Source organism: Trachurus japonicus, chromosome 19, assembly GCF_045865225.1.
Source record: "Trachurus japonicus isolate A0001 chromosome 19, Traja_1.0".
In the NCBI taxonomy this organism is placed as follows: domain Eukaryota; kingdom Metazoa; phylum Chordata; class Actinopteri; order Carangiformes; family Carangidae; genus Trachurus; species Trachurus japonicus.
Window position 1 is genome coordinate 14,842,844 of NC_140925.1, and position 12,354 is coordinate 14,855,197.

A 12,354-nucleotide genomic window follows, 5' to 3' on the forward strand; every position below is an offset into this window, starting at 1 on the left:
CGGTCTGTGCGACAAGGGCCCTCTGGGACCTGGTGCCCAGGGGCCCTTGGGGTGCTAATCCAGCCCTGAAGCTTGGGGCTGAGGCAGCAGCCCTGTGGGGTTCCTGTGCTCACCGTGAGCTCATCAGAAACCTTCTTTCCCATCCTCACCACCTGTAGCCTATCTGTAAGAAAGTCCAGGATCCAGTTGCAGGTGGGTGTTGGTGCTCCCAGGTCTGCCAGCTTCACACTGAGCTCCATTGGTCTGATTGTATTAAAGGCTGAGCTGTGATCCAGAAACAGGAGCTGTGCACTGTCCAGTGGTGCAGGGTGAAGTGAAGAGCCAGAGCCATTGCATCATCCACTGATCTGGTTGAGCAGTATGGAAACTGAAGGGGGTCTGGAACCACAGAGTTCATGTGCATTAAAACCGGCTCCTCCAGACACTTCATGGCCAAAGGTGTTAGTGCCACGGGTCACAAGTCGTTCATTATGGCTGTTTGTTTTCTTGGGGACTGGCACTATAACAGAGGATTGGAATATGCGAGGAACTGTTTCCTGTGAAAGAGATATGTTAAAATGTCTGTATATCTGTATACCAGGGCTTGTGCCATAAATGCACAGGACATTTATTACACCAGATCACCTGAAACTAATTTCCATCCGTGAACTGAGTGTGTTACCTTATCCGCTGGATGTTACTGAATATTATAGTCTTGTTTTTGGTTTAGCTTAGACTTGTCAAGGTCACTCAGGTCAGCTGAGACTGATATCATATGTTTTATGACTTGATTGCCTACCAGTGTGTTTTATTGTAGCATTTAATTTTGCTTTTCAAACAGCAGATTTATTGAGGAAGCAAAGAGATGATTTTTATTACTTCTCTTTGTACTGTAAGTCTTGGTTTATCAACAATATTATTTATTTATTATTTAATTTCTTAACAATATTCTACCTATGGACCCTACCTGCCTTCCACTATCATTAAGATAATGAAGGACAGATGCCAGTCACAACACAAATATGACAACTTCTGGTAATGATTTATTTCATTTATACTCCATATCGCCGGTGTCTCCTGTGTACTCACTTTCATGTTTTATAGATTACTTGTTGTGTAATAATAAGCAATACAGGGTTTTTTTCTGATAATATAGATTTCTGGTAATGATTGATCAGGTTAAACCACTACTTAAGGCTGGGATTAGTGCAGAAGAACAAAGCATAGACTGCCAGTCTGAGAATGGAGGTGACAATGTTTCTGCTGCTGGTGATCTGCTCTCTCTGCACAGCAGAGCTTCAAACTGTCCAAGGGTCCAACAATGAAATTATTCCACAGGGAGAGCAAACTGAATCCCAAGGAAGGAGACCAGCAAACACCTTGGACCCTCAACACATTTGCCTAGGAGACATCCATGCTGTGCTGAGAGAGATGAGCGCCTTGTTGGCTGAACAGAAGGTGGAGATCAGGCACTTACAGAAAGACAACGAAGGTACAGTAATAAGTCAAGGAGTGAGAGAATGAGCCAAATAATGGCAGTAGGAACCTATGCCTTTTTTTGAAAAAAATAATAATAATGACACACCACAGTAGCTTATACACAAAGGATGGAAATACTGTATCTGCCTGTAACATTGAGTCTTTTTTTCTCCAGCTCTAACAGCTCAAATGAGAGAATTGGAGTTGCAAAAGACTGGTCTGGAAAAAGTGAAGCAACAGGTTCAAGGTATATTAAAACTGATTTACCAGGCATTTTCAACAAAGCATGTCATTTATTTCAACAATGCATGTTTTTTAGTGTCAAATGCAAACCTTCAGGAAAACTGTCATATCAATTCCTTGCCACTATGTGTGTGTTTTTCTTTTGTTTGTTTTTTCAGCAATTTTTTCAGTAATTTCAACACAGTCAGAAGAACTGACCCTCATTAAGGCCAAAACAAATGTGACAGAAAACCAGGTGGATGCTCTGACGGGAGAGATAAAAGGTTTGTACATGTGAAAACAGACTGCATTATAACAACAAGCAAATTAATACCCACTTAAAACTGAGTGTATTTCTCTATCAGTCAAGGTGGCCTTCTCTGCCTCTCTGCTGGCTTCAGGCTCAGGAACTACGGGACCATTTAACACACAAAGTACTCTGGTTTTCAGAAATGTTATTGCAAATATTGGAAATGCCTACAACCCACACTCAGGTACTGGAGTTCATAAATATTTATGTTGATTTTTTCTGTCTTTACTTTAACCTCGTTGATATATATTACAACAAAGAATTTCCTACTAATATTCACTGGAAAAATGTCCCACAGGTTTTTTCATCGCCCCAGTGAGAGGAGTTTACCGCTTTGAGTTCTACATAGGTGAACATGGTCATCCTTCACATCCTACAGGTGCTTTTCTGGTCAAGAACGGACAGAATATTTGTATTGCCTATGAGCATCAGACAGGACCGTATGGTAGTTCTGCTAATGCTGCCACACTACTGTTAGAGGTAGGAGATGTCATGTTTTTGCAGCTGCGGGCCAACTGCAGAATCTATGATGATGTATATCGCCATAGCACCTTCAGTGGTCAGCTGCTTTTCACCATGTGAGCAGGAAACAGTCCGTTTTCATATGATAGCTGTGCACACACTGCAGCAGTGTATCAGTGTATGTTGATATAAAATTAGCTTTAGTTCCTGCTTCCTTCACACTGGCTTTTACCTTATTTTGTCGTGGTTTGTGTCCTTTGTGTGTTCCATGTCTTGTTTGATTTAATTCCATGTGTCTTGTCTTACTGTCATGTCCTCTATAGTTAATTCCTGTGTTGTTTTGTAGGTCTGTGTCCTGTTTGTCTGTCTTTCATTCCCTGTTGTGTTCCTGTTTCCTGTTTTACTTTGAAGTCTGTGTCCTTCTCCTGTCTTCCTGTTAAGTTTCCCGCCTGTTTGATTCCCTCATGTGCCTCACCTGTGTATGATTGCATCACTTGTGTCTTGTTTCCTTGTGTATTTAACCTCTGTGTTTCATGTCTCTGGTCGGTTCATGGTCCATGTGATATTCCCTTTTCCTCTGCGTCTCCAGTGACTCTTAGGTTTTTGGACTTTGGACCGTTGTGTTTTACATTTGTGTAAAATATATGTCTTTGCAGCACTTTTTTCTGGATATTTCTTGTGGCAAAAGTTTATATAATGAAATGAAAGCATGAAATGAAAAAAAGCAAGTGCATTTTAAATGTAAATTGTTATATGTAAAATGAATAAAATACATTTTTAAAAATATTTCTTGAGTTAACCTAATTTGGTGAAAAACAACAACAAAACCTCCTCAATTTAAGCTAAATCTAACTTGGTTGAGATTTAGTCATGTTGTATGAAGTCTAACCTGCCAACTCCTGAGTGTTGGACTCTTTAAGGACTGATGTAATTCAATCCCTCTTTAATGTCCTGTGCCACTAGTCCGACAGTGGATGGGGAAAGAAGCTTTTATGGAGGTGAGCCCTGTAACAGTCGCTCACCAGCCTGTGGTGTCTCAGGTTGTAGCCTGAGTCCAGCCACTGAAACAGAGCATGAGCTGGGTGGTGTTTGTCTCTGAGGATGCTCTGTGCTTTTTTCGGCAAGACCCTGGATATAAGAAAGAGGATGAGACATTTGATAAAAGATTGAATCGATTGAGAACAGGAGGAATTCCTATTTGGCACGTTGAGCCCGGCAGGAAGTGGATCACCACAGAACTTTGTCCACAGGTTTAAGGTCCTGCTAATTAGAGGAAGCTTCCCTCCTGAGCCTCGACACTGCTGGTGGTGATGGGAAGTGGAGCTTGAGGATGGGAACATCTTCACGAGAGGGGGAACTTCGGATCAGAAGGTTTGAATGGAGATGGTCAGGCAGGTGAGGTGGTGAAGCGGTCGAGGTGAGTCTTCAAATATTCACAGTAGAGAAGTGACAGCTGACTGACAGCAGGGAGAGAGAACACTTTTAACAGTTGACAGCTAACCAGGAACTGGATGAAGCTGAGAATGAACTGGTGGAGCTTAAAGACACAAGACGAAGATGGCATAGAAAGCATGCTGACGGATAGAGTCCTCCTGACTGAGCCTTTTCTAATCTTCATGACATCTATATCCAGATTTAGAGTTTAACAGAATCCATTCTGCCTCCATCTGTTTCTCTGTTTTAGACATCAGTTTGCTTATTTCCAGATCCTCAGTCAGTTGTTGTAAGGAACCAGCGGTTATTAAATGCCACATGTTAGGCCAACGCCCAATGTCAATTATACAGTGCCCATTTAGGTTCATGGTTTGTAACATGCACCTCTACTGTATGAGGTTCTCTGTGGAACATAAAGACTGTTGTTGTTAGTGTTTTTTCTTTTCTTTTCTTTTTACATGGCAGAACAAATGCATACACAATCATCTTGTCCTATTTATATTTAACGGAGGTCAGCGGGTATAGTCACAGTCACGAGGTATACCATTAAGGAGAAATGACGGCATGTGGCGGTTAGCAGTACTGAAGTTGAACTCACTCACCCATAAAAGACGTGTTAATCCACTTGCCAAGTGGTCATTGACCTCTTGACGAAACGGGGCAAAGCCAGAACAACATCGGTCACATATACAACTGATGTCTTACTTTGATAACATCAGCTCTACCTCTCGTGTGAGATTCACTTCCTGTTCCTCTGTAATTCCTGTCACTCTGGCTTTGTCACTCACTATTCCCCCACTATAGTCCATTCTATGGGGGGGTTGTTATGTTGTCCAGATGTAAAGTGGGAAAGATTATACAATACAATACAATACAATAATGGATTATAGCTGAATGTATCCCATAATGCATTATAAAAAGTAGTGTACGACCAACATTACATATTTATATCTACCCACTTCTTCTTTACCTGTATGGCCTGTTTATGCCAGTTCATCCTCATCCTCTGTGGCCAGTGTTGGACTTAGTTTGGTGTGTATGACCATCATGCCCCAGGACCAGTCTGCCTTGTATTATTCACCTGTGTACTGAGCCTTTGCTCGAGAGGAGAGTCCTGAAAAAAGCCCTCACTGTGAGTGGTGGGTTGAGTCCTTGCCTTTAACTCTAACACAAAGGCCACACAGGAGGTGTAGCATGAGCGGGGGCGTGTGTTGTTAAACCTGAGGTGGAAACTTATTTTGCAGACCTAGCCTACTCAGGGGACAGGTTTTCTTCAACAAACCCAGAGTTTCTCTCTGACTTCTTCTGACATTCACTTTCTGACAGTCCATATCAAAGATCGTACCACCGCTGCTTCATTGCAGAGGTTTACTTCAGGAGAAAAAGATGAGAAACCTGGTTGGATATTAATTTGTTACCCGAGGCTCATCTCTAACCTTAGCACTTGTATGATGAATCAGTCATCACTGCTCTACACTGTGGACTCATCCTCAGCTCAGTAAAACCCCTGTTCTCTTCTCTGTGGACGGGAGGATGGTGCTGCTTAGAACATTTACCCCGTGTTTGTGTGAAGCTTCAGAGGCATTACATGCTAAAAACACAGGTTTATCAATAAACATGAGTTCTGTTGTGTTTGGATTCAACAGATTAGAGCGGAATACATTTTTAAAAGTTTAATGTAACAAACAGAGGGATTCTAGCATTATCATCCATTAAAGAGATGTCTGTTAATGAATAAAATGTAATAGAGTAAACTTACTGGCTCTTTCACAGCAGCTGCTGTGGATTTTAAAGATAAATGTGTATCATCACACATTATTTTTATTTTTTTTACACTATAATGGAGGCTCTGGTCCTTATTTATCCGTTAAATAAAAAATAAATAAAAAGGCGGGCTTTATATAAAGAAGTAAAGACAAGAATAAATTAAGACGGATAACAGTTTGTCACATATTTTTCATTTTTGTGCAATTTGGTGTGATTAAAAGCCATATATACCAAAGTGTAAATAACTTGCTTGGTGAATGTAATAAAATTCTGAAAGTAATTTCCACCTAAGTAAAATGTGTTCATTTAGCAAGAAACAATTTTGTTGAGTGACCTAAATGGTCAAGACAGATCATGGCAAAAACTGCCACAGAAGATGTTGCCGAAGGACCAGAATGACATTCATCCATTTATTACCTACGTTGCTGCTCTTTAACTTATATTTGGTTGTTTGTCTTGCCTCCCGGCCCCCAAAATGTGAGAATTGACAAAAAAAATCTGTAATTTTCAGGCTCCCTAGGTTAAAATCAATATGGTTTTACGAACTGTTGTCTGACAACGATGTAATTAGTTTCAAATTTGCATAATACCACCCCTACCTGGTACCGGTAGAAGGGGTGGGGCGGGGCAAGCAGTGGTTCATTTGCATTTAAAGGGACAGGCACTGAAACCAGCCGTTCTGAACAGGGCTGTTTCGCAAGGATGAAAAGAGCTGTGATGTTTGATCCTTGGGGTATTTTGACCGCAGCATGTCACAGACATGTCTTTAAGACACCTGGGAACTATTTTAATTTGTGGAAAAGGGGCATAATATCTCTCCTTCCATTTTACTGGTGCTGTAGTGTTGTTGGGTAAAATGCTGAACGTCAAATTTGTACATGATTGCAGTTCCATCAGTGATCTATGAATGGGTGGATGTGGCCCTTTGAGTGGTATCTACCACTTGAAAAGCACCACATAAGTGCAGTCCATTCACCACAATGACTTTCTAAAGCCAGTAAAGCTGCTGAAAGCATCACGCAGCGTAAAATTGTTGCTGGAGCTCTAATATTCCTCTTCAGTAGAACCAATGAGTCCATCCCAAACTGATGAAAAGCCCAGACCAAATAAAATGTGCATGGACAGAGGTGTCACATACTGATGTTAGTCTGTGCATAACAAAGATTATAGGGAAAGTATACGACAGAGCTGCAGGATGCAGGGAAAGATGAGATATGATGTGAAGAATTCAGTGTTAGAAATCTGACTTAAACTAAGCATAACTCTGCACAGCCCCTGTCAGCTTCTATAAGTCTGTCTGCACAGCTCAATTACATCCAGTAACCAGGCTGCTACAGTGTTTTGCCTGATTTCCTGCTCAAACAGATTTCTAGAAGTCGCTTGGCTTCTTGATTCCATGTAAACAGGAGTCATAAACGGTGCATCATGTCAAATCTTCAAAGGGTCTTCATCTTATTTATGCATCCATCCTTATTAAATCATAATAAATACAGAGTTTACAAAGTGTTTAACAAGTAAACACAGGAGAGTCCAACAGGAATACAACAAATATATATTTATTAAACTCCTATCATAGAAGAAAGGCAGATAAACAGAGTGGAGGACAGAGGCTAAAGCAGAGATACGATATTCTGTTTTAACTCTGACAGAGTATGATATCTCCATTCAGCCAGCAGACGCCCTCTAACCTTATCCTCTGAAAAAGTAATAGGACACAGCCAGAGAGTGGATTTAATGCAGAATAATCTGATGCAACAGCGACACAGACCGCAACTGCCAGCGCCTGATCAGCGTGGTTAAGAGCAGATGAGAGGATAACATGACACAGCAGGCAACGCAATACATGCGGCTCTTTGTCTGCGGATCATGTAGCCTACATGGGAGCGAAAAGGGGGGGCTTTTAAGTGGGTGCAGCTGGGGTGAGTGGTTGAGGTTGGAGATGAATGTGCTCTGTCACAGAGTCTCACGATGGCTGTGGAATAGGCTAATGAGATGAAGACTGGAAATAGCAGAGGATGAAGTATCATCAGGTACGAGCGGTGAAAACTGAGACAACGCTACAACAGAGAGGATGATGATTAATGTATAATCAGGGTTACAGTCAGGTCTGGATCTACTGTGTGTGTGTGTGTGTGCGTGTGTGTGTGTGTGTGTGCGCTCAGACTTAGCTTTAGCATTTCTTTACTTACATGTCTCTCTGTTTGGTGTGTTAGAGCCTTGATTCATTATGTACAGTGTTTGTTTGTTTGCAGAGCATGCCCTACCACTATTCTGACTGCTAATATCCACCTCCCACTCCTGCTGCTTCTAAACCACGAAATACACCAGAGCTCATGTGCACTGGTCCAAGTAAATGCAACTCCCTCCCTCCCAACCACAGCGAAGCTCTGCAGCCAGAGCGAGCAGACACCGAGCTGCTGGGGTTAATGTTGATTCAGACCATGTCGTAAACACACACACACTCTGGGCCACCAGTGACTACCATGTGTTTATAAAACAAGGCTTTATCAATTAGAATAGAACCAGGGATTCAACCAGCGTGTGTTATTAGACAGATAGAGGTGTTTGTGAATTTCATACAGAGTTTGTCCATTTGTTTTCCCAGAGCTGGGCTGAATCTCATTGTGATTTTAGCTCTGTAATGAAGTGAAAACATCAGTATCTGCCTTTTAAAGGTATTCAGAAAAGAAAATTGAATTTGAGCCCACTATGGGTCTTAAAATTACTCTATCAGATGATGTAGCCCAAACTTTGTGCAAAATTCAATTTTCGAGTAAATCTGGGGTGAAAGTGGGGTAGTTTTTTTTTCACATTGGATAATGCAAGCACACAAATTATGCGTCATGTTGCTCACGATTCATCAGCCAGTGATATTGTATCCGTCATCCTTTAATCAAACGTCTGAGAAAAATGAGGAAGGTCCACCACCCACCACCGAAAAAGCTTTTCAATTCATATTGATGCTTTTTTCCCATCCAAAATCATGTTTTGCATCAAAAGGGTCATTTGCAAATTTGTATTTATCTTCTTGCTTTGTTTTTCCACAGTGAACAATGGCGACCAAAGTTGAGAGAGTGTTTTTGGTAAACAAGTCTGCAACGAACATTTTAACTATGATCGTATTAGCATGAAGGAGAGACCAGGATATCTTAATGTCAGAGATGACCTTCTGAACAGACCAATCACAGCCCTTGCAGTCTGCATGGCCTTGACACATTACACATAGTTAGAACTTTTTGGAGGTAACATCAGGTGACGGTGTAGGGGTTCGCGGCACCACAGAGGGCTCTGTGGGGGTACGACTTGATGCAGGAGCATAAATCAAGCTTTTAAACCTGCACACTTGGCACTGCTGGTAACACAAAAGGCCACTTTGCAGTACAGTTGGTTTTGGAGGCACAAAACAAATTGTACCAATATTTTGTATAATCAAAATTTTATGATCAAGAGTAAGGGACTACAATGCGTCTCTTAAAATGACCTGAGAGCTTTTTATTTGCTTTAGACTCAAGTTACAGATGAGGAGTTTGTGTAAATGTGTCTTTCACTTCAGCACCATGGACAGCGCCATGGTTTCATCAGCACACAGCACAGTGGGGTTTGGAGGGAGGATGGAAGGTAAGAGTTAACTGTAAAAATCAGCCAATTAGCAGGGATCTTGAATTAATATGCTCATGATCTACAGTATGGACTACTAGCAGTATAACTGAACATAAACAAAATGAAAGTATTATATGACAAAAACATACTACAGTAATTCTATAACTGTCACAGGGCTCGGCGAACTAGTCGTCCTCCCGTGGTAGACAGCTGGGCTGGTACAAGTTTGACACAGAATCTGTCACTGCATCATGCTGAAGTCGTCCCCAGACATTTCCATCTGTATTTATTAAGCAATTGTGTTTGAAATAGATTATAAACTCGTTACACTTGTCTCTGAAACACATATCTGCACCCATCTTCATTCCAACTGCATGTTCTATTTGCTTTTTCCCCCTCTTTGTTCGCAGTGTCTCTCAGATGTGAGATGGTAAAACTAGATCTGCTGCCGCCTGAACCCACCTACAGCATTATAATGTTTTTTCTTTCATTAGTAAAGTGAATATTTTGTGCTTTTACCAATTTGTTGCACATGTGGTGAATGGACTGCACTTATGTAGCACTTATCTAGTCTCAAGGCTTTCACACACACACTCATACACACAGCACTTTTATACAGTACATAATGTTGCTCTACAAACACAAACACAGAAACATTCTCACTGATGACACATCATGGACAGTTCTGGGCTTTGGCATCTTGTTCAAGGATACTTCAACCTGAGGACTGGAGTACCAGGGGATCTACCTGTGTTCAGATTTGTGGACAGCCTTACAATGTGGCCTTCCTCCTGAGCCACAGCTGAATGCATAGATACTAGAGCACAGCCCAGCATGCATATCTCCATCTGTACCTAACCTGAGTAGTAATTAACCCAGAAGACATTCTGTTTTTTATGTAAGATCCTGATAGGTCGGTATTTTAAGTCTGATCCTTCAGTCCGCATGTTGATGTGTCCTTGGGCAAGTTGCTGAACCTTTGAATCGCCCGCATTAGGAAGATGAAGTCCTGACTGTGTGTTACCCAGGCACAAAGGTGTTGTTGTTACCATGACCACAGTTTGCTTCTTTACTCTGATGACACTGATGTGACCAAAGCAAACCCAAACATCATAAATCTTTGTCTGAACCCGACCCGAGCCTGACAGGTCACCCTCTAATATAAACACTACTGCCTCTCACCCGAACCAACAAAGACACAATCTCCCACTGACCTGCACAGCTATAAGAAGCTAACATGAGCTATATATATGGTAGCAGTCATTTTAACAGCAGTGATGGCTGTGTCGGACCCACGCTGTTCTGTCACCGAGCTCCAGCCACTCTGCTCCGCTTCCATTTTGATCACGATGTAATTCATGAGACGGTGGAGGTACGGGGCCAGCCTTCCTCTGGACAAAGTATTATGAGTTAACAGATCATGCAGTCCCAATTTAGGCCGCTGTTAAGGTGTCAGGCTGAGGAATGGGCAGGCTTAGCGTTCCTGTAGAGGTTATTAAGTGGTTCGACAGACACTGCTGGCTTCCTGGTGACTGATGGAGACACAAAAGACTGTCTGATGCATGCTCTCATGAAAGCTGTCTGCTCCTTCACTGTGAAATGGGAATATGGCCTGTGGACATTCTCAATAAAATTCTTAAGGGGTTTTGAAGGCACAATGAATACCAATGCAAAACAGTGGACAGGGCTCTCTGGATTGGTGAAGTCTGATCTAAGTGTGATAACTCCACTATTATTGTGTGTATTGTATAATGCAGGGCTATTGGCATGGATGTACTATGCATGATTCAGGTCCCATGGCCTGTACCACAACAAAAAGCTGTTGACTTCCCAATCACATATGGGATAATTACTGATTCACATCTTTTCTGAACCATTGTTGTTCAAACTTTTTCTTCAAATCAGAGACACCTAAACTTACAAAAGGAATCCCAAAAAACCCACATTTTTCCTTTTGTGACATAATAGCTATATAGGCTATCATTGCATTACTTATGGATGGAATTACACTGAAAATAAAATGATTCATTTTTTTTGGAGTCCCTCGGGCATCCTTGAGGTCAGATCAAAAGTACTGTATCTTGAGGGGTTATTGTTTTAAATTGTATTCTGCATTGTAATAATTGTTTTTATGGGGAGGGAAATGAAGTGAAGTTGCAGTCACTCTACCAGAATTGCTTCTCAACTCTCCCTGACAGCATGCTCTTGGTGCTAATTAGCATATTACCATGCTAACACGTTCAACCAAAATGATGGCCATTGGCCAAATTACACCAGCATTTAAAATGGTAATATTTTTCCTGCAAATTCAATCAATTGCTGTGCAATTGAAAATAAATCCACATGAAATTAAGGTCTTCAATCATAGAGTGTTTGGGATTTTCTTGTTTGAAGTTCAATGTGCTGAATGTAATGGGTAACACAGGGAATTTGCACTGGGTGTTATGTCTCTTTGGGACAAATATGGAGAGTATCATCCATAAACAATGGTCACTTTACAACAAAAGGCAATATTAAAAATTAGAGCAAAACCAAACATATAATTTGTTAATTTGCAACGTAGTTCAATCTTGCTGTCCTGTTTTATACAACATACAGACACCCACCTGAGTCCGGCTCCAACTGTGAGTCAGTCTCCATAAGCATGATAACATTGTTCACAGGTTCTGCAGCTGATTCTTTATGCAATTCAACTTTCTGTATTTTATTGAGGCTTAAAAGGATAGTTCAGCTTTTTTGAAGTGGGGCTGTATGAGGTACAAATGACTATTAAGTATAATATCTGCAGTAGAAAGGTCTCTGTTCCCCCCACTGAGAAACACCAGCGCATTGCACTGAACCAAAACACAGGCAGTAGATTGTGAATGAGGGACAATTAATCAGCTATTGGCTCTGTCAAGGTAAGACGTATCCTCAATATTTTTTTTCAGCTCTGTTAGGTCATGCATGCTTTACAGGCTAACAAAGTTAGACATATCAGACTTGTATGGGCTCAGAGAAAAAAGCATTGGCGGCTCTGCCACTCGTCTTTTTGCCACTCAGTGAGCGTTCCACAGCAACTTCCGAGTACTGTGAGTTGTCTATTGTAAGTGAGGTCTGGT

General features: G+C 41.4%; 1 protein-coding gene across 1 annotated transcript; it reads left to right on the forward strand.

Moving 5' to 3' along the window:
* The first annotated feature begins 1,215 nt into the window (after positions 1–1,215).
* Positions 1,216–2,605, forward strand: LOC146967616 (uncharacterized). Its single transcript, XM_085761338.1, has 5 exons — positions 1,216–1,471; positions 1,634–1,768; positions 1,872–1,964; positions 2,046–2,174; positions 2,289–2,605. Exons 1-5 carry the CDS (start codon positions 1,222–1,224, stop codon positions 2,570–2,572), a joined length of 891 nt encoding a protein of 296 aa, XP_085617464.1. The 5' UTR covers positions 1,216–1,221; the 3' UTR covers positions 2,573–2,605.
* The last annotated feature ends 9,749 nt before the right edge of the window (positions 2,606–12,354 follow it).

Coding starts and splice junctions, on each gene's coding strand:
- LOC146967616 (XM_085761338.1), top strand. CDS start 1,222: ATGGAGGTGACAATGTTTCTGCTGCTGGTGATCTGCTCTCTCTGCACA. Junction 1,965..2,045: donor TCTGACGGGAGAGATAAAAG/GTTTGTACATGT, acceptor TTTCTCTATCAG/TCAAGGTGGCCTTCTCTGCC. Junction 2,175..2,288: donor TGCCTACAACCCACACTCAG/GTACTGGAGTTC, acceptor AATGTCCCACAG/GTTTTTTCATCGCCCCAGTG.